The sequence below is a fragment of the Somniosus microcephalus genome, chromosome 7 (genome assembly GCF_052327205.1).
Source record: "Somniosus microcephalus isolate GS21.2 chromosome 7, FLI_Smic_1.0, whole genome shotgun sequence".
NCBI classification, from domain to species: domain Eukaryota; kingdom Metazoa; phylum Chordata; class Chondrichthyes; order Squaliformes; family Somniosidae; genus Somniosus; species Somniosus microcephalus.
Window position 1 is genome coordinate 69,050,279 of NC_140993.1, and position 25,231 is coordinate 69,075,509.

General features: G+C 47.8%; 1 protein-coding gene across 1 annotated transcript; it reads right to left on the bottom strand.

Annotated features, from left to right (window-relative positions):
* Positions 1 to 1,497: 1,497 nt before the first annotated feature.
* On the bottom strand, positions 1,498 to 13,522 carry LOC147114692 (actin, cytoplasmic 2-like). The gene is made up of 3 exons (XM_085992541.1): positions 13,407 to 13,522; positions 13,175 to 13,323; positions 1,498 to 2,749 (listed from the first exon to the last, which is right to left on the bottom strand). The coding sequence occupies exons 2-3, from the start codon at positions 13,298 to 13,300 to the stop codon at positions 1,745 to 1,747; spliced, it is 1,131 nt and encodes a 376-aa protein (XP_085848667.1). The 5' UTR covers positions 13,301 to 13,323; positions 13,407 to 13,522; the 3' UTR covers positions 1,498 to 1,744.
* Between the last annotated feature and the right edge of the window lie 11,709 nt (positions 13,523 to 25,231).

The following is a 25,231-nucleotide window of genomic DNA, read 5'->3' on the forward strand; positions in this document are numbered from 1 at the left end:
CCTCTGCTCTTTGCAATATTGTCATGGGATCTTTTATGTCCACCTGAGAGGGCAGATGGGGCCTCGGTTTAACATCGTATCTGAAAGACGGCACCTCAGATAGTGCAGAACTCCCTCAGTATTGCACTAGAGTATCAGCCTAGACTTTGTGCTCAAGTCTCTGGAGTGGGGCTTGAACAACAACAACTTGCATTTATATAGCACCTTTAACGTAGTAAAACATCCCAAGGTGTTTATCAAACAAAATTTGGCGCCGAGCTAAATAAGGAGATATTAGGACAGCTGACCAAAAACTTGGTCAAAGAGGTAGATTTTATGGAGCGACATAAAGGAGGAGAGAGAGGTCGAGACACAGAGAGGCTTAGGGAGGGAAGTCCAGAGCCGAGAGTCCAGACAGCTGAAGGAATCACCAATAATGGAGTGATTAAAATTGGGGATGCGTAAGAGGCCAGAATTGGAGGAGCGCAGATATCTCGGTGGGTTGTAAAGCTGGAGGAGGTTACAGAGATAGGGAGGAGTGAGGCCATGAAGGGATTTGAAAACAAGGAGGAGAATTTTTTTTAATTGGAGCATTGCCAGACCGACAGCGAGCATAGGGGTGAATGGGACTTGGTGTGAGTTAGGATATGGGCAGCAGAGCTTTGGAGGAGCTCAAGTTTATGGAGGGTGGAAGACGGGAGGCCGGCCAGGAGAGCGTTGGAATAGTCAAGTCTAGAGGTGACAAAGGCATGGATGAGGGTTTCAGCAGCGGATTAGCTGAGGCAAGGGCGGAGGTGGGCGATGTTATGGAGCTAGAAGTAGGTGGTCTTGGTGATAAAGTAGATATGTGGTTGGAAGCTCATCTCAGGGTCAAATAGGACACCAAGGTTGCGAACGGTCTGGTTCAGCCTCAGGCAGTGAGAGGGATGGAGTCGGTGGCTAGGGATCAGAGGTCGTGGCGGGGACCGAAGACAACCTACAACCTTCTGACTTAGGGGTGTGAGTGCTACCACTGAGCCACAGCTGACACCTAATTACAAAGAAAAAAATAGCATTACAGAGCCAAAGAATGTTGGTGCTATTTCTAATTCAGACAGGAATAAAATGGTTGCAAGAGTACAATAGTTGGTTTTAGACAGAACAGGAAAGCACCACTTAAGGGTCGGGGGCGCAGGGCGGTGGGAAACTGCCAGGCACACCGAGCACTGAAGGAGCAAAGGCAGGGGCCAGGCAGCAAGCAACGGGTTGCTTTTCTAGAGGCCCCCCCAATAAGGCATGCCGATCTTGAGCCATCAGGATATAACCATAGTTTAGGTTTCTCTTTCAATAGATGAACCATCTCAATTTGATTGACAAAAGTTCACATCAACGCTGTGTAAAGAGAGGGTGTTGTAGAACACTAGGCAGACTGACCAACTTCTTAAAGTCAACGTTAAGTGGGAACAACAAAGTGATTAAAGAGAGCACACGTACAATGCAAGAACTTGGATCAAGCCAGAAAACTGCTGGAAATTGAGATAGTGAACTGGCAAATCAAGTGGCTTTTAATTTTGTAGCAGGACATGGAAAGGAGCCTCTGAACAATTGGGAGACTCTCAGCATGCAGACTGGAACACCCACTATTAGGAACAAAATCAAGAGGAATGTATCCTTTAACGTTCAATACCACTTGGAGAAGGGAAGATAAGATTAGGCAAGCTGCATAACGGAACATTTTACTTGCGACAATGCCCTGAGCCAATTCAATTCCACTCAAGGAATCAGATTAGAAGCACTTGCGATGGACTATGGAGGGCCCCGACTCATCATACTCCTGCTTGGTGATCCACATTTGCTGGAAAGTGGAGAGAGAAGCCAAGATGGAACCACCGATCCACACTGAATATTTCCTCTCGGGTGGAGCAATGATCTTAATCTTCATTGTGCTCGGAGCCAAGGCCGTGATTTCCTTCTGCATTCGATCAGCAATACCTGGGTACATGGTGGATCCACCAGACAACACGATATTGGCATACAGATCCTTCCTGATGTCTATGTCACATTTCATGATGCTGTTGAAGGCAGCCTCATGGATCCCAGTTGTCTCCATTCCTAGGAAGGAAGGTTGGAAGAGAGTCTCTGGGCATCTGAAACGCTCGTTGCCAATGGTGATGACTTGACCATCAGGAAGCTCATAGCTTTTCTCTAGGGATGAGGAGGAGGCAGCCATGGCCATCTCAGTCTCAAAGTCAAGAGCCACATAGCACAGCTTCTCCTTGATGTCACGTACAATCTCCCTCTCGGCTGTGGTAGTGAACGAGTACCCACGTTCAGTCATGATCTTCATCAGGTAGTCAGTGAGGTCCCTGCCAGCCAGATCTAGCCGCAGGATGGCATGGGGCAAGGCATACCCCTCGTAGATGGGCACAGTGTGGGTAACACCATCACCAGAGTCCATTACAATACCTGTAGTGCGGCCAGAGGCGTACAAGGACAGCACAGCTTGAATGGAGACATACATGGCTGGTGTGTTAAAGGTCTCAAACATAATCTGGGTCATCTTCTCCCGGTTGGCTTTGGGGTTCAGAGGTGCTTCTGTGAGGAGAACAGGATGCTCCTCTGGGGAAACTCTCAGCTCATTGTAGAAGGTGTGGTGCCAGATCTTCTCCATGTCATCCCAATTGGTCACAATCCCATGCTCAATTGGGTACTTCAGGGTCAGAATCCCCCTCTTGCTCTGGGCTTCATCACCAACGTAACTGTCTTTCTGACCCATTCCCACCATGACACCCTGGAGTGAGAAGAAACATATGGTTAGGAAACAAACGGCTGCTGTCACAGAAAAAATGCATTACTTAGCCGGTAAGAAAAATAAAGCACAACCAAATCCATACACACAGTGCCATAAACTGGTGATCAGGAGTGCATTAAAATTTTGTGATTCTATGGTAATCAGTAACGCTACATTTTTACTAATACCACATAGCAAGTTTATAATCTCAGCAGAGCCAAAAGATTGTGGAGGAAAGGGAAATGCAGATGAAGGGCCTCCTTTTTTTAAAAGTTAATTCTCGGGAAGTGGATGTCGCTGGCAACTTAAGAACATAAGACGTAGGAGCAGGAGTAGGCCATTCGGCCCCTCGAGCCTGGTCCGCCATTCAATAAGAGCATGGCTGATCTGATCTTGGCCTCAACTCCACTTTCCTGCTCGCTACCCATAACCCTTGATTCCCCTGTTTTTCAAAAATCTGTCTATCTCCGCCTTGAATATATTCAATGGGCTGGATTTTGATACTGGAGGCGTGTAGGAGGCGGGACTACAACTTTTGGGGTTGTAGTCCCGCCTCCATCGAGTTGTGGCTAACCCACTCGATTTTCACTTGATTGACCTTGTTGAGCCCACCCAACGGGCTCAGCAGGCCAATTAAGGGCCACCTGGCAACAGGTGTCGTCAGAGATTGACATTTCATCTGTCAAGAGCTTTTGACAGATGAAATATCAGTGTTTGACAGCTCTTTGAAGCTGTCAAACACTTACAATCTGTACACTAAGTTAATTCCTTCCTCTGAGGCTGATTTAGAGATCTCTCCAGAACAGAAAGCCGAATGCTGCAACTTTTGACAGCTCGCGGCCATTCTGCTTTCTGTGCCGGTGAGATGAGGGACTCCCGAGACCTGAAGGAAGGAAGGCTGTAAAGGTAATTAAACTTCTTTAAACACTTTACACACACCAAACACACTTACCTCTGCACTCATGCATCCATCACTCACCTGGACACTGGACATCTCGAAGTCCTTCAGCCCGACGGTCCGCCTCGCTAACTTGGTGTGGTTTGGAGCCGTCGGGAATCCCACACTTCAGGAATAACAGGCAGTTCATTGGCACTAATCCCCTTTCCGCCTTGGGAAGGCGGCTCCCAGCGCAGGTCGGGTATCCGCCTCCTTTGAAACTGGCATGGAGGCGGGTTGGGGGCGGGATGGATTCGTGCCCCCCGATTTCGCGATTTTAACCCCCCACACGCCTCCAGTCCCGCCTCCACGGCCCAATGAAAATCCTGCCCAATGACTCAGGCTCCACAGCTCTCTCGAGTAGAGAATTTCAAAGATTCACGACCCTCTGAGAGAAGAAATTCCTCCTCATCTTTGTTTTAAATGGGCGACCCCTTATTCTGAAACTATGCTCCCTAGTTCTAGATTCCCCCATGAGGGGAAACATCCTCCCTGCATCTACCCTGTCAAGCCCCCTCAGTATCTTATATGTTTCAATAAGATCACCTCTCATCCTTCTAAACTCCAATGAGTATAGGCCCAACCTGCTCAACCTTTCCTCATAAGACAGCCCCTTCAACTCAGAAATCAACCTAGTGAACCTTCTCTGAACTGCCTCCAATGCAAGTATATCCCTCCTTAAATAAGGAGACCAAAACTGTACGCAGTACTCCAGGTGTGGTCTCACCAACGCCCTGTAGAGTTGTAGGAAAACATCCCCACTTTTATACTCCATCCCCCTTGCAATAAAGACCAATATTCTATTTGCCTTCCTAATTACTTGCTGTACCTGCATGCTAACCTTTTGTGTTTCATGTACAAGGACCCCCAGATCCCTCTGTACCGCAGCATTCTGTAGTCTCTCTCCATTTAAATAATATTTTGCTTTTTTATTCTTCATACCAAAGTGGATAACCTCACATTTTCCCACATTATACTCCACCTGCCAAATTTTTGCCCACTCACTTAACCTATCTGTATCCCTTTGCAGATTCTTTGGGCTGGATTTTCATTCAGGGGTGGGTTGGTGTGAAATCCGCATTTCGTGTTATCTACACGAATATAAATCGATGTGGGAGATTGATGCTATTTTAACTTAATTGTCCAATTGAGTTCCAGCGTGTGGGAACCCATGGCAAATGAGTTTTTCCCAGTCAGAAAGTCGCATCTTATGACATCATCATTGCTGCTGCATTTAAGGTCTGCAACAAGCCTTGCTTCTTCTGCAGGCTGCCAACCTTTTGGCATTTACTGTTAGAAAAACCTGGAGTCACAATGGCCAGCGGCAGACCTAGGGCTGCTCTCAGGTTCAATGACGTTGCCCTGCAGGCTCTGGTTGAGGGAGCTAGATCTCATAAGGAGGTGCTCTTCCCTTCATCAGGGAGGAAGAAGCCTCCCCAGCAGACCAAGGCTGTGTGGCTACAAGTGGCAGAGAAGGTCAACTCCTTAATGGTTACCCGCAGAACCTGGATACAGTGCAGGAAGAGATTTCATGACCTTGTGCGTACTGGAAAAGTGAGTATGCATTTCCCATCACCCTCAATCTGATCCCCATTGCCTTTCCTCACCAGCACTCAGCTTTAGCAATCTCTTCCTCCACATCCCACTTGACACTGACATCCATGCACCCTTACCCATTCCCTCTCTTTCTATGCTCACATTCACCTAACTATTCGACTATGCAGCCCTCACTGTGATGCTATGAAAACAACTGACAACACACAGGGAGGGCCCTTGGTCTTGCCACCTCACTCCATCTTTGTCTCCTTCTAAGTATCTATGCTATGGAATCTCTACACTCACTCCTTCATTTTCACTCAAACTCCACTTGTCTCCCTCATTGCAGGAAAAGAGAGCTCACAATAAAAGGGAAAGAGCGAGGACAGGAGGAGGGCCACCATCATTAGCCCAGCTCACCCCCTGGGAGGAGGCGGTCCTGGAAATCTTCAGAGTGGAAGATGATGCGCAAGTGGAGGATGGACAGATGGGTGCATCACAGCAAGCTGGTGACAGAATAGTTTTACATCTCTCTCATTGACATTGCATGAGTTGCTGATAATGATTCTGAAGCTCTAACAGATGGACTTATGATCATCTGCAATATGCAATGTGCATGTAACCGTGACCTCACATCTCTAACTCTTTCCATTACTCCCCCACAGAACCATCGAGAGCCCCCATCCCCGCTGTCCAGGAGGAAGAGCCTGAGCTTCCAGACTCCTCAGAGGAAGCTGCAACCTCTGAGGGCGCAGCGTCAGCAGAATTCACCGCACCCAGCACCAGCGCAGACACTCACACCTCGGTGGGACCTTCGGGACATAGAGTAGTGTTGTCATCTGGTGTATCACAGCTCACAAGTGAGCATCAGCAGAGTATGGAGCCAGGGACAGCAATGGAGAGTCCTCGTCGGAGGGCACAGGACTCTGCCAGCTCGGCTCAGCTGCATGTCGACCCTCTGCCTCAGGGGCAATCCACAAGATCAGCGGTGCTGGAAATCCAGGAACAGATGCAGGAGTCTCTGGAAGGTTTTGTCTCCAGGGTCGCTGCGAGTGTGCAGCGAATGGAGGAGTCCATAGCGAACATGAGCAGAGCCTTTGTGGAGTCATTGGCGCATGAACGCAGCACCATGGAAAGGATGGCAACCTCCATGGAGGTGATAAGTTGCCAGAGTGCAGAAAACATGTTGAGTGCTCAGAATAGAATGACATCTATTGTGTTGTTGCAGCATTGCGCAGATGTCACCCACTACCTCTCGCGAAAGTCAGAGTCGCCTTTTGCACTGCTGCGATGGGCATCTATTGAGCATCTATTGAGCATCTATTGAGCAGAGAAACCAGACCTTCATGGAAGTCCTTCTGAGTAGGACTGCCAGTGCAGATACGGGTCCCCATGGCCCCACTGATGTGCAGCAAGGTGCTCTCAAGCCACTTGCAAGCGCCGAGAGGGACCGGTCCCATGTGAGGGAAGTTGGTGCCAGACATCAAGGAAGTGGGGGCTCCTCTCCAAGCGCTCACACTTCCATGCCACTGCAGAGCCCTTGGTCAGAGCCCTACCAGAGTCCACACCCAGCTGAGATTGACGTCTCAACCCCTGCACAGCCACAGGAGCAGCAGACTGTTGACGAGCCCTCACAGGTTCGCAATCCCAGAGGACGCCCGCCAAAGGTGTCGAGACAGGAACAGCAGGAAATTGAGCAAGGGGCCTCCACATCTGCTGAAGCCACGGGGGGTGGGGGGGAAGCACCACGTAGGAGCACGCGTAAGAGAAAGATACTGCACAAATAGTCACAAGGGTAGTCACTTGGGTGAAATTTGATGTTTTATGTGAAAAAGCCATCAGATCAATAATGTTAATAAAAAATCTGATGGCTACTGCTGTAGTTGTGGCGTGTGTCATTTCGCGAATGGGACTTTCACATTGAGGGCTTAGGATTACTTGGAATTGTCATTATAGTGGTCAAATTGCTACGAGTCAACTGGTTCTTGGCCATTGTCAATGCTCAGGTAAGAAGATGCGAAGCAAAAGTCCTTGAGTGGCTAGGCTAAGCAAATCTGGCAAAGATGAGTGCATTCCTTGCATCCCGGGCAGCTATGTTCTTGCGTACTGCTGCCGCTGGTTGATAGGCCTCTGCAAGATGTTCGTTTTTGCTCTCCTCCTCCTCCTCATCTGAGGAGGATAAGTTAGGAGCCACTTGGTCCTCAGGAATCTGCAAGCCACGACGCTGTGCCATGTTGTGATGTGCACAGCAAGCCACGACGATTCTGGAGATCCTGGCTGCTGAGTACTGCAGAGCTCCACCTGATCTATCCAGGCATCTGAAGCGCATCTTCAGCAAACCGATGGTTTGCTCAATAATGGATCTGGTGGACATGTGGCTGGTGTTGTAGCTCTCCTCAGCTTCGTTGGCTGGCCTCCTCAATGGCGTCATTAGCCACGTCCTCAGATGGCAAAGAGGGCATCGGTTACCTGCGTGATGCAAGTGTGTGCGACCGCCTGGGAAATGCCGCTGATGTCTGCTGCTGATCCTTGGAATGAGCCTGAGGCAAAAAAGTTGAATGCGGTGGTGACTTTGACGGCCACTGGTAAGGGTTGTCCACCTGGTCCTCTGGGCTCCAGGTCTTGTTGCAGCATTGCGCAGGTGTCACCCACTACCTCTCGCGAAAGTCGGAGCTGCCTTTTGCACTGCTGCTCAGACATGTTGATGTAGCTGACCCTGTGTCTGTAGACCCTGTTTGGGGGGTATCTCCTACGCCGACGGGCTTCCATGCGCTGGCCCCTTCTGGCCTGTGCAGCTTCAGGTGGATGAGCAGCAGCTTGGCTGCTGATGTTGGTGCTGCTGTTGTTCATGGTTCTGCTGGTGCCGCGGCTGGTCTTCGTCCTCATCTAATGCCCAGAAGGGAAGGAAATAAATGGCTCCCATGCTTCTGGTATATGCCTCAGTTGAGGAAGTGCTGATTGAAGGTGGCGAGAGGGGTTTCCCAGGAGGTCACACTGGAGATGGGTGTCAGGCTCCAAACTTCCACAGCTGTGGTTATGCCTTCTAAAAGTTCCCCCAGACCTGAGACAACTAAGTCCTGTCATCTGTAAATGATGGCTGATCAAATCTCCTCTTTAATGTTTGAGCTGCAGCTGATAGTCAGCAATCCAATTGTGCTCCCGCCAGGTTTCACCGTCGTGTTTCAGAACAGGCGTGTTTCACGTGGGAAAAGGGTTAAACTCACAAAGGCTTTTTAAAATGGCATTATAGAGCCAATTTAGTGGTTGTTAAGGGCCTTAATGGCCTATCCCACCTCTTGGAGGCAGGATGGAGACGGGACCACTATACACGAATTATTTAAAATTGCTTGGAGGCGGGATGGAGGCGGGCTTGGGCCTGCCCGCCAGTTTATGTAATTTTAACCCCTACACGCCACCAATCCTGCCTCCACGGCCCAATGAAAATCCTGCCCTTCGTGTTCTCCTCACAACTTGCTTTCCCACCAATCTTTGTATCATCAGCAAATTTGACAACAGTACACTCGGTCCCTTCATCCAAGTCATTAATATAGATTGTAAATAGTTGAGGCCCCAGCACTGATCCCTGCGGCACCCGACTAGTTACAGTTTGCCAACCTGAAAATGACCCATTTATCCCGACTCTCTGTTTTCTATCAGTTAACCAATCCTCCATCCATCCATGCTAATATATTACCCCTAACACCGTGAGCTCTTATCTTGTGCAGTAACCTTTTATCCGGCAAGGTCGGCATTTATTGCCCATCCCTAGTTTCCCTGAGAAGGTGGTGGTGGGCCTTCTTCTTGAACCACTGCAGCCCAGGTAGTATTTATTGTAATGGTTTGATACTAGGGAGTGGCTTGCTAGGCCACTTCAGAGGGCAGTTAAGAGTCAACCACGTTGGTGGGGACTGGTGTCACATATAGGCCAGACCGGGTAAGTACGGCAGGTTTCCGTCCCTAAAAGGACATTAGTGAACCAGGTAGGTTTTTACAACATTCTGACAGCTTTTTATTTCCAGTTTTTGATATAAAAAATAATTAAAATTCTTAAATTACCATGTTCTCTGGATTATTAGTACAGTAATAATATTATTGTCAGCCGTGGCTCAGTGGTAGAAATCTCGTCTCAGAGTCAGAACATTTGGGTTCGAGTCCCGCTCCAGAGACTTCAGCACATAATCTAAGCTGACAGTTCAGTGCAGAAGTGAGGGAAGTTGGAGGTGCCGTCTTTCAGATGAGACGTTAAACCGAGGCCCCGTCTGCCCTCAGGTGCACATAAAAGATCCCGTGGCACTATTTCAAAGAAGAGCAGGGGAGTTCTCCCCGGTGTCCGGGCCACTATTTATCCCTCAAATACATTGCTAAAACAGGTTATCTAATCATTTATTTCATTGTTGTTTATGGGACCTTACTGTGCGCAAATTGGCTACTGCTTTCCATACAATACAACAGTAACTACAGGAAACTTTGTTATATCTGGCACCGACGGGACCGAGCTGTTGCCGATCTATCAAAACTGCCGGACATACCAGCGTTAATGTTGAAGCATACGGAGGTTTTCATCTCCGTATCTGACAACAAACACTGTTGCTTAGCAACAGCTTCTAAACAGTCAGCCCATACCTTCGAAGCGTCTCTGTAGCTTAGCAACAGCTTCAGAGAGACTTTCCAGAGCCTGACTGTTGAAAAAAAAGCCACGAGAAGAAAAAAAACCTAACAAAACGGCTCCTGATTTCTGCCGGTAGATCGAGGTTTCCGGACATACAACCTCCGGATAAACCAAAGTGTCCTGTATGCTTCAAAAGTACTTAATTGGTTGTAAAGCGTTTTGGGACATCCTGAGATTGTGAAAGGCGCTATATAAATGCAAGTATTTCCCTTCTTTCTTTATAACCACGACACTGCCGTACTCATGCTACTCAAACAAAGCAGAAAAGTCACCCAGTCCGGATGGGATGCATCCCAGGTTGCTGAGGAAAGTAAGGGTGGAAAATGCGCTGCCCACAATCTTCCCATTTTAAAAAAGGGGAGAGGGATAAACCCGGCAATTACAGGACAGTTAGCCTAACGTCGATGGTGGGAAACTTTTAGAGACATTAATCCAGGACAAAATTAATTGGCACTCGGAAAATTACAGGTTAATAAAAGAAAGCCAGCATGAATTTGTTAAATCGTGTTCGACTAACTTGCTTGAGTTCGTTGATGAAATAGCGGAGAGGTTTAATGAGGGTAGTGCGGTTGATGTTGCATATATGGACTTGCAAAAGGAGTTTGATAAAGTACCACATAATAGACTTGTTAGCAAAATTAAAGCCCATGAGGGACAGTGGCTGCGTGGATACTAAATTGGCTAAGGGGCAGAAAGCAGAGAGTAGTGGTGAATGGTTGTTTTTCAGACTGGAGGCTGGTGTGCAGTGGTATTCCCCAGGGGTCGGTGTTGGGACCACTCCTCTTTTTGATATATATTAATGACCTGAACTTGGGTTTAATAGGGCATAATTTCAAAATTTGCTGATGACACGCAACTCATAAATGTAGTAAACAGTGAGGTGGAAAGTAATAGACTTCTGGAGGACGTAGACTGGTGAAATGGGCAGACACATGCCAAATAAAATTTAATGCAGAGAAGTGTGAAGTGATTCATTTTGGTAGGGAGAATGAGGAGAGGCAATATAAACCAAATGGTGCAATTTTAAAGGGAGTACAGGAACAGAGAGACCTAGAGGTATACGTACACAAGTCTTTGAACAAGTTGAGAAGGCTGTTAAAAAAAGCATACAGGATCTTGGGCTTTATAAATAGAGTACAAAGGCAAGGAAGTTAAATCACTGGTTAAGCCTCAGTTGGAGTAATTTGTCCAATTCTGGGCACCACATTTTAGAAAGGACATTAAGGGTACAGATGAGATTTTCTAGAATGATACCAGGGATAAAAGACTTCAGTTATACGGAGAGACTAGAGAAGCTAGTATTGTTCTCCTTAGAGCAGGGAAGGTTATTGTGGGGGGGATTTAATAGAGGTGTTCAAAATTATGAGGGGTTTTGATAGAATAGATAGGAAGAAACTGTTTCTCATGGCAGAAGGGTCGGTAATCAGAGGACACAGATTTAAGGTAATTGGCAAAAGAACAGCGGCGGAAGAAGCTTTTTTTTTTATACTGCGAGTTGTGATCTGGAATGACACAACTGGCTGAAAGGGTGGTGGAAGCAGATTCAATAGTAACATTCAAAAGACAATTGGATAAATACTTGGAGGGAAAAAAATTACAGGGCTCTGGGGAAAGAGCAGGGGAGTGGGCTTAATTGGATCGCTCTGCCAGAGAGCTGGCACAGGCACGATGGGCCAAATAGCCTCCTTCTGTGCCGTATCATTCTATGATCTAAGAGAAAGACACACATGCAGAGTTTGACACTGCTGACTACCTTATTATTTGTAGGCATGTGTTTAAAACGATCCCACTTTCTTCACCTATTTGAGGCAGTTTGTGCAGAATACAATCATGTCCCTTAATATAAACTGAATATCACTATTTTCAGGTGCATGGGAACATCATCACCTCCAAGTACCCCTCCAAGTCACACACACCATCCTGACTGGAACATATATCCCCGTTCCTTCATCGTTGCTGGGTCAAAATCCTAGGACTCCCTCCTTACCAGCGTAGTAGAAACATCTTCACCACACGGACTGCAGTAGTTCAATAAGGCGGCTCACCATCATATTCTCAAGGAATGGGCAATAAATGCCTACCTTGCCAGAGACACCCGAATCCCAAGAATGAATATTTTAAAAAGCTTAGTATCTGAAAATAACCTTCACATTGAGTTCCACAATCACTTAATTAAAAAAAAATTACATTAAAAAAAAGTCATGAATTGTTATGGTCCTTTGACTATTTGTTGATCAAACCTCAAGACAACTATTGAGTGGTTGAGTTATGGTGATCAAGCTTCTGCACCTACCAATGGATGTCAGGAGGGCAGGATGTTTATTGCTCATGTTGGCAGGAGGAGGAATGCAAATGTGGGAACAGTGAAAGAAGTCCACATTTCCAGACTCAACTTTTCCAATGCTCTCCTGGTCAGCCTTACATCTTCCACCCTTCATAAACTTGACCTCATCCAAAACTCTGCTGCCCATTGCCTAACTCACACCAAGTCCTGTTCACCCATCACTACCCATGACTTACTTTGACTCCTGGTCCACCAATGCCTCCATTTTAAAATTCTCATCCTCATATTTAAGTGCCTCCATGACTTCGCCTCTCACTATCCTGTAGCCTCCTCCAGCCCCACAACCCTCCGAGAACACTGCGCTCTTCTAACTCTGACCTCTTGTGCAACCCCCCCACTTCCTTTGCCCCAACATTGGCAGCTGTGCATTCAACTGTCTGAACCCTGATCACTGCAATTCCCTCCCTAAACCTCTCCAGCTCATTCTCTCCTCATTTAAGATGCCCCTTAAATCCTACCTTTTTGATGAAGCTCTTAGTAACCCCGCCTAATATCACCTTTGGCTCAGTGTCAATTTTTGTCTGATTATGCTCCTGTGAATCAAATACATACATACACAGATGAAATTTGCTTAGCTTGTGATATATGCACACACACACACACACACACACACACACACACACACAAGCTAAGCAGATTTCAAACCTTTACCCCTTGTTCTATGAAAACCAACGCTCAGTGGCATTGATTATGGGCTGCCAATTTTTGAGCATTATACTTTCCCCTTTAGCGTTTTTCACTCTTTACTTAACCAGAAGAGAGAGAGACAGAGAAGCACAAGCCGCTGGGGTGTTGATCGCACTTCCTCAAACAATCATTTAACATGCAGTTTGTTTTCTTGAAGGGTTTACAAGATGATAGTGGTTATTGAGTTGAAGGTCTCTCCTCAAAAAAAAAGACAGTTAAGAGTTAAAAAAAGAAGCCTCTTTAAATACGGACCTGGTGTCGGGGCCTCCCCACGATGGAGGGAAACACAGCTCTGGGAGCATCATCCCCTGCAAACCCAGCCTTGCACATCCCAGATCCATTGTCCACAACCAGGGCTGCAATCTCATCATCCCCCATGGCTCAGAACCTGCTAGAAATCACTGCAGAGAGAGAGAAAAACAACACATCAGTACAGAGAGAAAACAGTAACTATTTTATATTTCCTACTCTCAAATCCTCTTACCTGCTATAAGTAGAATCCAATGTTAAGTCCCTTGCACTCTGAGTGAGGGTATTTGTGTGTTTATTGCCCTTCTCTCCTTAATACTGCACCAGGCTCCAGCTCTTTGACGTCACTGGGCAGGGGGTGGGAGTTAAAGCTCTCCACCAAATAAAATTGCATTAAAAAAAAACTTTAAAAAAAATGTTGTATACCTCTAACAATTAAATAAATTTCCTCTCTATTCTGTTGCTGGTTTCTACCTTTTAACTGCGGGGGGAAGAGCTTTGTTTTTTGAGCAGGTTCTGTTATGATGCCTGTGAGGGTGCCCCCTCCTAACAACCTGCCAAGTGCCATCCACAGTTGGATGACTTCAATAGAGAGTAAAATCAGATGGGGTGTAAAACAGGCGGAAGAGTTAAACTCAGCCATTTCTCACCCGACACGTTAGGTTAAGATTAACACTATATGGTTGGGGCCGTGAAGATAGTGGGGGCGGATATTCGGATGGGAATCCTGGAAGTACAGGTTTCCCAGACGTCCTGCTAAAATTAACCACAGGACATCCTGTTAGATCCGTGGTTCAGTGGATAAATAATTACACGGATGCTGTACATAAACAAATAACAGGTCTTTACTGGAGGAGGGCAATCTCTAGACTGGAGTACAGAGGCATGCGCACAGCTTATATAACGGTGTGGTTACTGCCGGTACTACAGTATACAGGAGCTGTAAAAAGTAGTTCTGACTTAAAGCACATGCACTACAATTCCTCCATTTTTAGATTAATAATACCCCCTTAATATTCAAATAACAATTACATTTTTACATGTACATTCAATAACAAAAGTCCATTTATAGATTCAGTCTTTGGGGCGGCTTCCTGACCCTTTCGGGATAGCGCCTTTCCGGAGGTTCTTGTTCTTGGTGCAGAGGCGATTCTGGCCCCCTTTCATCGGGTAGTTCATCGGGTTCCACTGCTACTGGGTCTGAAGTAGATACTACCGGTATGTCGGGTTCATCCCCAGGTACTCGAGACATGGGGTTGACGAATTCCTGTGATGCTAAGTGTGGTGTATGTAACCTGTTCCACCTTAAGAGAACTACCTTAAGAGATGTACTACTTTCTCTTGGCTGCTGTATACTGTAATACCGGTGGTGACCACACCGGTATATAAGTGTTGTGTAGGGATTTGCTGGGCAGTTCAGCCCTGACCTCCGAATAGTAAAGACCTGTTAAAGTTATTCTTGTGGTCTGTGTCCAGTGATTTATAATAAGCATAACTGGGACACACAGACTTAACAGTGGCGACGAGTCCGATCTTACCCTGCGGCAGTTTTACATCCAAGGCAGCTTCGTCCTCAGAACGGGCGTCGAGAAGAGGCATCCGCCCTCATCATCCTGCTGAGCACCATCGCACGGGAGGCATCGAGAACCCGGGTTAAAAAGAAAAATTCTGACCACGAAGCCCTCCATCAGCGACAGGCAGTGATCATCCCTTCTACCACGGTGGTGGGTAAGCCGATCAGCGACACGAGCAGAAAGTTGGCCGCGTTGACTGTGGAGTGGGGGAGGGAAAACAGAGGAAAAAAGGGCGGAGAACTCGACCACGGCCGGTGAAAAGGGCCGGGCTGCAATCGAGGCCGAGAGGCGCAACGACTGGGGCAGCTTAAGGCACGAGAGCCGCGGAGAACTCAAACGCAGCCAGTGTAAAGGACCGGGCTGCATGCGGGGCTGAGAGGCGCAACAGCAGGGGAAGCGTGAATGCCCACGGGAACCGCGGGGGAGTAAAAGCAGCGTCGGGGAATTGAGAACCGCTGGGGAGGCGAGAACGGCAGCAGCACGGCAATCGCCATTGCAGCCAGCGGGGGAAGAAGGCAAACGTGGGAATCCGCCATTGTAGTCGGCGGGGGAAGAAGACGAGCGCGGGAAAGACCGCCAAGCGCGGGAAGCTGCCATTTTAGTAGGCAGGGGAAGAAGACAAGCGCGGGAAGCCGCCATTTTGAGAAAAAGAAAAATTAAAAAACTTGCAAGGATGCCTAAACATGGGAACATTAATACCTTTGATAGCAATATCGAAGATTGGACCACGTATGTAGAACGCATGGAAGTTTATTGTAAAGCAAATAAGGTACCAGATGATGAGAAAGCACTAACCTTATTAAGCTCAATGGGTACGAAGACATACGGGCTATTGAAGCACCTTCTATCACCAGATAAACCGGCGGATCAGACTTTCGCGAATATTGTTACTGTCCTGAAAAATCATTTAAACCCCACGCCGCTGATGATAGCGGAACGATTTAAATTTTACAGAAGAACGCCGCTGAAAGACGAAAGCAACGCTGAATTTTTAATTGAACTGCGTAAGCTATCAAAGTACTGTCAGTTTGGAACAGGACTAGCAGATGCGCTGAGAGATAAATTTGTGTGTGGATTGTTAAAAGAAGGAACACAAAAGCGACTGCTTGAGGAGAATGATCTTACGCTTGATAAAGCTGTCACTATTGCAGCATCGCACGAAGCCGCAGCGAGAGGCACGGCGGAAATGCAGCTACGGTCACCGGAACTCAGCACCAATCAAATGGTCTTGGGTACAGTAAAATGTTATCGTTGTGGAAAGACAACGCACGATCAGAACCAGTGCTGGTTCAAAAATCAGGAATGCAGAAAATGTGGCAGGCTTGGTCACATAGCTAAAGTATGCCGGTCAGGAAAGAAGACCAGCAACAAAAAGTCACCGCAGGAAAAGTACAGAAAGGTACACAAGGTGACAGAGAACAGTTCGAATGAACAGAAGTCAAATTCAGACTCCAGCAGTAATGAACTGGGTAGTCTAAGAGTACACAATGTTGGTGATGAAGCAGACCTCCAAACAATCTGGGTCACACTTCAGATAGCAGGAGTCCAAGTGAAGATGGAATTGGACACTGGATCGGCATTGACGGTCATGAATAAGCAAGATTACAAAAGGTTATTCCCACATATTCCCCTACGGGATACGGAGATTGTATTGAAAACATACACGGGGCAAAGAGTATACCCCATCGGGAAGATAGAGGTAAAGGTGGTCCACAAGGGCAAAGAAAGCCGAGGAATGGACTTATATGTGCTACCTGAGGGAGGTCCACCACTACTGGGACGGGAGTGGATCAGGAAAATAAATATGGACTGGCATTCCTTAAAAGCACCAACGGTAGATTCCGGTAAAAAAGATGTCAAACCTAAACGATTGTCCAGAATATTGGACGATGCTAAAGAGGTGTTCCAACAGGGACTGGGAACACTGAGAGGAATTACGGCAAACATCAAGGTTGAAGAACATGCAAACCCGAAATTTTTCAAAGCCAGACCGGTACCTTATGCGATACGACCTGCTGTGGAAGCTGAGCTGAAAGGGCTAGAACGTTCAGGAGTACTGTCTAAGGTAGACTGGAGTGAGTGGGCCACGCCCATTGTTCCCGTCATGAAGCGTTCATCGAGCAACAAGCCGGGGGAACCGGGGAAGGTTCGCATCTGTGGAGATTTCAAGATCACTGTTAATCCGGTGCTTCACACGGTGCAGTATCCGCTTCCGCGGATTGAGGATATCTTCGCTTCATTGTTTGGCGGGAAACACTTCACCAAGATAGACCTGGCACAGGCGTACTTACAGATGGAAGTTGAGGAAGAGTCACGCCAGTATCTCACGATCAACACGCATAGAGGCTTGTACCGGTATAATAGACTGGTTTTTGGAGTGGCATCGGCTCCAGCAATTTGGCAGAGGGCCATGGAGCAGGTATTACAGGGAATTCCAGGCACACAATGTTACCTGGATGATATTCTGATTACAGGAGATGATGACGAGGAACACCTTGCAAATTTGGAACTGGTGCTCACCAGATTGAAAGAATACGGACTTCGAGTTAATCGCCAGAAATGTGAGTGCTTTCAGAAGCGGATCTCGTACTGTGGTCATGTCATTGACCAGGAGGGGCTTCATAAGTCTCCTGACAAGATCGAAGCTGTTGTGAAGGCTCCCGCTCCGGATAATGTATCCCAGTTGAGGTCGTTCCTAGGGTTGATTAACTATTACCATAAGTTTCTGCCAAATTTATCCACGGTGCTGCACCCGCTGAACGCTCTTTTGCAGAAGGGAGTACCATGGAAGTGGAGCGAGGACTGTAAGAGGGCCTTTCGCAAAAGCAAGGCATTGATCACCTCAGAGGAAGTGTTGGCTCACTTCAACCCAACGCTGCCTATTCGTTTGGCTTGTGATGCTTCTCCATATGGTATTGGGGCAGTACTCTCACACAAGTTGCCAAATGGCCAGGAGAGGCCAGTTGCGTTCGCATCCAGATCATTGACCTCCGCTGAGCGCAACTATGCTCAGATAGGGAGGCTCTCAGCCTTGTGTGGGGAGTAAAGAAGTTTAATCATTACCTGCAGGGCCAAAAGTTTACGCTTCTGACAGACCACCAGCCGTTGGTATCCATTTTTAACCCTAAGAAGGGTGTTTCGGTGATGACAGCACAGAAACTCCAGAGATGGTCCCTTTTCCTAGGGGCACATCAATATCAGATCGAATTCAAAGGTACAAAGCAGCATGGTAATGCTGATGGGCTGTCGCGCCTGCCACTACCTACAGAGGAGGAGGCACCGACGGATGACCCTGTTGAGTTATTTCACTCGACCATCATCGAATGTTTACCAGTCACCAATGCAAGTGTTGAAAGAGAAACCAGGAATGACCCGACACTGTCCCGGGTCTACGAAGTGACAGTGAAGGGATGGCCAGCACATGGTGATCCACTGTTACCGGCATTCTCAGCAAGACGAGAACAGCTGTCCGTCTGTCAAGGAACATTGATGTATGGAACAAGGGTGATTATTCCTCCTAAGTTAAGAGAGAGAGTTCTAAAGGAACTGCATGAAGGTCATCTGGGGGGAGTCAAGATGAAAAGCCTTGCTAGGGCTTATGTGTGGTGGCCAGGTATCGACCAACAGATAGAGGATCTGACGAAAAGCTGCTCAGGGTGCCAAAAAGTGCAAAATGCACCTCCGATTGCACCGCTGCATCCATGGGAATGGCCTTCAACCCCATGGCAACGTGTACATATTGACTTTGCGGGTCCATTCATGGACTCCATGTTTTTAATTGCGGTGGACGCACATTCTAAATGGCCAGAAGTGATTAAGATGACTACCACTACCTCGGAAAAGACGATCGCGGTGCTAAGAACGATATTTGCAAGAAATGGATTGCCAGAACAAATATGTTCAGACAACGGACCGCAGTTCGTGTCAGAAGAATTCCAGAAATTCATGAAGAAGAATGGGGTGAAACATTATACCACTGCCCCATATCATCCGGCTACAAACGGGTTGGCCGAGAGATTTGTACAAACGTTCAAAAAAGCAATGAAGGCCATGAGCGAAGATCAGATTCCACTACAACACAAGGTGGACAAATTCCTACTGGCATATCGAAATGCCACTCATGCAGTGACAAACCAAAGTCCTGCCATGATGTTCTATAACAGGAGGTTGCGGTCCAGGTTGGACTTGTTAAAACCAAATGTGCAGAGGGGAGTTGAAAACAAACAGTTCCAGCATATAAATAACAAGACCACTCGGAGTTTCGAAATAGGACAACCAGTGTTAGCCCGGGACTATAAAAACGAGAAATGGCAATCTGGAACAATTCGGGCCAGACAAGGACCCCTGATGTACACGGTAGATATTGGTGAAAATGTAATACGGCGTCATGCTGACCAACTGGTAGAATCGAGAACAAGGGTCGAACCCATGGTTACGGCAGAGACAACCGTGGAAGAAGTTAGTGAACCTGAAGCATCTACCTCAGAAGTGAATGTACCTGATGATGATGTCCAATCCATAAGAGACCAACTAGATGAGTCACCCCAGCAACGAGAATCAGAGACCCCTGAAAGGCGTTATCCAACTCGAATCAGGAGGCCTCCTCAGAGACTGAATCTTTGAACTGTTTTGCATGAAGTTGTATATATATATGTTATTATGTTATGTTAAATGGGGATATAACTGTTAAGCTAAAAAGGGAGGATTGTGGTGTATGTAACCTGTTCCACCTTAAGAGAACTACCTTAAGAGATGTACTACTTTCTCTTGGCTGCTGTATACTGTAATACCGGTGGTGACCACACCGGTATATAAGTGTTGTGTAGGGATTTGCTGGGCAGTTCAGCCCTGACCTCCGAAGAGTAAAGACCTGTTAAAAGTTATTCTTGTTGTCTGTGTCCAGTGATTGATCCTAAGCATAACTGGGACACACAGACTCAACACTAAGATCTGATCGACGTGGCGTCTCACAATGTTCTCCCCGACATCCACTGTGTACATTAATGGCCCCTGCCTTGTACATATTGTTCCAGGTTGCCACTTCTCTGTTCGATAGTCCCGGGCCAAGACTGGTTGCCCTACATTGAAGCTCCTTGTCGGCTTCTCGTTGATGTGCTGGAATTGTTTGTCCTCAACATTTCTTCGCACATTTGGTCTGAGCAAGTCCAGACAAGATCTCAACCTTCGGTTAAAGAACATCATGGCCGGGGTCTGGTTGGTAACTGCATGTGTCGCGTTTCGGTAGGCTAATAAGAAATTGTCCATCTTATGCTGTAGTGGAATTTCCTCATCGCACATGGCCTTTATCGCCTTCTTAAAGGTTTGTACGAACCTCTCAGTCAATCCATTGGTGGCTGGATGATACGGGGCGGATGTGTAATGCCTTACCCCATTCCTTTTCATGAATTTTTGGAACTCATCGGACACAAACTGTGGTCCATTATCAGAGCAGATCTGCTCTGGCAACCCGTTTCTGGCAAATATGGTCCGTAGGACTGCAATCGTTTTCTCTGTAGTGGTTGAAGACATCTTTATCACCTCAGGCCACTTTGAATGAGCATCCACTGCTATTAAGAACATTGAGTCCATGAATGGACCAGCGAAATCAATGTGCACCCGTTGCCATGGAGAGGAGGGCCACTCCCATGGGTGTAGAGGGGCATGTGGTGGTGCATTTTGGACTTTCTGGCATCCTAAGCAGCTCTTAGTTAGGTCTTCGATTTGTTGATCGATTCCCGGCCACCACACATAAGCCCTAGCTAGGCTTTTCATTTTCACTCCCCCCAGATGACCTTCATGTAGCTCATTTAGCACTTTCTCCCTTAACTTGGGTGGAATCACCACTCTGGATCCACACATCACTGTCCCCTGGCATACTGACAGCCGTTCTCTTCTGGATGAGAATGCTGGCAACAGTGAGTCGCCATGTGTTGGCCATCCCTCACCGTCAATTCATATACCTGTGACAGCGTCGGATCATTGCGGGTCTCCTTCTCTATATCCGTGTTTGTTACTGGCAATCGTTCAATTATCGACAAATAAAATATCTCGATAGGGTCCACTGCTGGTGCTTCCTCTACAGTAGGCAGTGGCAGGCGCGATAGCCCATCAGCGTTCCCATGCTGTCTCATGCCTTTATATTCTATTTCATATTGATTCGCCCCTAGAAACAGGAACCATCTTTGTAACCGCTGTGCAGTCATTACTGGCACGCCCTTCTTAGGATTAAAGATGGAGACAAGTGGTTGATGGTCAGTCAGCAAGGTGAACTTCTGTCCATGCAGATAGTGGTTGAATATTTTTTACTCCCCATACTAGGCTGAGGGCCTCCCTGTCAATCTGGGCATAGTTGCGCTCGGCTGAGGTTAGTGACCGAGACGCAAAGGCTACTGGCCTCTCCAAACCGTCCGGGAATTTGTGTGACAGCACCGCTCCAATGCCGTAGGGTGATGCATCACATGCCAAACGAATTGGTAGTGCTGGGTTGAAATGGGCCAACACCTCTTTTGATATGATCAATTCTTTACACTTCTGGAAAGCTCGTCTACTTTCGTCATCCCACTTCCATGGTACCCCTGTTTGCAGTAGGGTGTTCAGCGGGTGTAATACCGTAGACAAATTTGGTAAGAACTTGTGGTAATAGTTTACCAGCCCGAGGAACGACCTCAGTTGTGCCACATTTTCCGGTGCTGGAGCCTTGACTACTGCCTCTATCTTGTCAGGGGACTTATGTAACCCCTCTTCATCGATGACGTGGCCGCAATACGAGATCTGTTTCTGGAAAAACTCGCACTTGTGGCGATTAGCTCGTAGCCCATATTCCTTTAATCTAGTGAGCACCTTCTCCAAGTTAGCGAGGTGATCACCGTCATTTTCGCCCGTGACCAAGATGTCGTCCAAATAACACTGGGTCCCTGGAATCCCTTGCAGGACCTGATCCATCGCCCTTTGCCAGATAGCCGGAGCCGAGGCTACTCCAAACACCAGCCGGTTGTATTGATAGAGACCTTTATGGGTGTTGATCGTAAGGTAATGTTTCGAAGTTTCTTCTACCTCCATTTGCAAGTACGCCTGGGCTAGATCAATTTTTGTGAAGCGTTTACCACCAGATAGCGAGGCGAAAATATCCTCAATTCGTGGAAGCGGATATTGCACCGTGTGAAGGACTGGGTTCACTGTCACCTTAAAATCCCCACAGATGCGGACCTTCTTTGGTTCCCCAGGCATATTACTCAACGACCTCTTCTTTACAGGAACGATGGGTGTAGCCCACTCGCTCCAGTCCACTTTGGACAGTACTCCTGAACGTTCCAACCCTTCCAGCTCTGCTTCAACCGCTGGTCTGATCGCATAAGGCACTGGTCTGGCCTTCAGAAACATTGGGCTTGCATTATCCTCTATTTTAATTGTTGCTGTTAAGTGTTCCTAGTCCCTCCTGGAACACTTCTTTTGCATCAGTTAGCATTTTTGACAGTCGTCCAGGTGTGACGTCGTCATCCTTTTTGGCCTCCACCTTCAGTGCCTGTATGGAATGCCAATCTAAATGTATCTTCTGGATCCATTCACGTCCTAGCAGTGGTGGTCCTCCATTTGGCAATACATATATATCCATTTTAGGTATTTCCTGAACTTTATATGTCACTTTCACCCTTATTTTTCCTTTGGGGTAGACTTTTTGCCCCGTATATGTCTTCAAGACAATCTCTGTAGCTTTCAAGGGTATGTGTGAAAATAGCCGCTTGTAGTCTCTTTGATTTATGACTGTTAGAGCTGACCCTGTGTCCAATTCCATTTCCACTTGGACTCCGTCTATCTTGAGTGTAACCCAGATAGTCTGGTGATCCTCCATTTCAGTTACATTATGCAGTTTCAGACAACTCAGCTCCTTGCTTCCGGAGTCTGTGTCACTTTTCTGTTCGTCTGAACCACTGTCCATCACCTGGTGTACCTTTTTGTACTTCTCCTGTGGAGATTTCTTACTGTTGGTTTTCTTCCCAGACCTGCAGACTCTTGCTATGTGTCCTGCTTTCCCACACTGCCTGCACACTTGGTCCTTGAACCAACAATCTTTCTGGTCATGTGTTGTTCTGCCGCAGCGATAGCAATTCCCTGTTCCATAGGTCATTTCGTTGGTGCCATATTCTTGCGGTCTCCATTGTATCTCTGCAGCGCCCCTTGCGGCTGCTTCGTGTGATACTGCCATACTGAAAGCTTTGTCCAGCGTAAGGTCCTTTTCTGATAGAAGCCGTTTCTGGGTTCCTTCACTTTGTAGCCCACACACAAACTTGTCCCTTAACGTGTCTGCTAGTCCCGCTCCAAACTGACAGTATTTCGATAGCTTGCGCAGTTCCGTTAGGTACTCAGCATTGCTTTCGTCTTTGTGTTGGTTCCTTTTATGGAACTTAAATCGTTCTGCTATCAGCAGCAGTGTGGGGTTTAAGTGGTCCTGTAGGATTTCTACTATGCTTTCAAAATTCTTGTTTACCGGCTTCTCTGGGGTTATTAGATTTCGCAATAACCCATAAGTTTTTGCATCCATGGAATTTAACAGAACCAGTGTTTTATTAGCATCTGGCACTTCATTCACCCTGCAGTACAACTCAATACGTTCCACATATATCGCCCAATCTTCGACTTCATTGTCGAACGTAGAGATAATGCCACTCTTCGGCATCCTTGGTTGTGCGTTAACTATCACCAATGGCGCCTCCCGCGCTTCCCCTTCTTCTCCGCTGGCACAAAATGGCGTCTCCCGCACTTTCCTTCCTTCCCGCGCTCGCCCGTCTTCTCCGCTGCGGCTTCGCAAAATGGCATCTCCCGCGCGCTTCCTTCTTCTCCGCGGCTCAATGGCGCCTCCCGCGCTCTCCCTGCTTCTCTGCGACTCAATGGCGTCTCCCACGCTCTCCTTGCTTCTCCGCGGCTCAATGGCGTCTCCCCTTGCTTCGCCCCGCGGACCCTGATCAGCCCGTGATCCCTGGCTGTGCTCTGCGCGTTCTTCTCTTGATATTTGTCGACACCGCTCAGTCTAGAACCCGGCTGTTTCTTACCCTCTCTCTCTCTGGTTTTGCAGTATTTTTCCTCGACGCCGCTCGGTGATCAACCCCCGGCTGCACCCTGCTCTCTTCACCCTTTTTCTTACCCCGTCGACGCTGCCCGGCTCTCTCTCTCTGCCGTCGGTCGGCTCCAGCCGCCGCTGCTCGGGAAGGGTCTGCTCTGGACCTGTCGTCGGTCTCTTACTGCTCGTTGTGGCTGGGGAACCAAGCCCGGCTCTCCACAGCCTCCCCAGTGAAGTTGGATCTCTGCCTGACTGCTGGGCGGTTGCTCGCGGTCGACGCCCGTGTTCCTGGACTCGACTATTTTTTTATTTTTTTTTTGTTTAATGTTGCAGGTAGATTCGCATCAACACTCATCGCCACTGTTAGATCCGTGGTTCAGTGGATAAATAATTACACGGATGCTGTACATAAACAAATAACAGGTCTTTACTGGAGGAGGGCAATCTCTAGACTGGAGTACAGAGGCATGCGCACAGCTTATATGCCGGTGTGGTTACTGCCGGTACTACAGTATACAGGAGCTGTAAAAAGTAGTTCTAACTTAAAGCACATACAGTACACATCCTTTACATTTTTTTGAGCATCTTTCCCGCCCATCAGCCAGCCTGATTGACCGGGCAGGAAAGCAGCCGGAGAGAGGATGCCAGGTAAGTAGGAGATCGCGGGAGGGGGCATGGGGGTGTCGGAGGTCATGGGGAGGGTGTGGAAAGTTCAAGATCGGGGGTAGGGGAATCGATCAGGGGGGTGGGAGGAGTGGGAGATCGGGAGGATGGGAGGAGGAGGAGATTGGGATGGTAGAGGGAGTCGGAGATCAGTGGGAGGAGATCAGGTGGGGGGAGCTGGAGACCGAGTGGAGTGGGGGAGTTGGAGATCATGGAGGGAGATCGGGTGGGGGAGTTGGAGCTTGGGCGATGGGGGAGTCAGAGATCGCGGAGGGAGTCAGACTATCGCGGGGGAGTCGGAGATCGTGGGGGGTGAGCGGGGCCGGCCGATCACGGGGTGTGTAAAGAGGTAAGCTTGTTCACCTGGAGGAAACATTCCTGCTCCCTCTGGCCCACAAGCAGTGCTGTAAATGTACTTACCTCATGGATCCGGCCCTTCCCGCCTCATTTTACCTGCCAGGTTTCCCAAGCACTGGGAAACCCGGCCTCCATGGGTTAAAAATTAAAATCTTATTAAAATGGCGACCCACAGTCTCCTTAAAAGCTTTTACTGACCAACCCACCTCCTCAAAGTGGATTGGTCGCCAGCAACATTCCCTTTAAGCCTCGCAGCACTCTTGAGCTCCCGTGCAGCCGGTGAACCAGATTTTATATTGTACAAATCATGCATGCACAGAATTTTAAAGGGCCCACACAGCCCAGGAAAAAATTACAGCGAACATTGATCACCAGCCCCCCGACCCGCCTCCATTTAAAACCAGAAGTGGG

Coding starts and splice junctions, on each gene's coding strand:
- LOC147114692 (XM_085992541.1), bottom strand. CDS start 13,300: ATGGGGGATGATGAGATTGCAGCCCTGGTTGTGGACAATGGATCTGGG. Junction 2,750..13,174: donor TGGGGAGGCCCCGACACCAG/GTCCGTATTTAA, acceptor TTCTCACTCCAG/GGTGTCATGGTGGGAATGGG.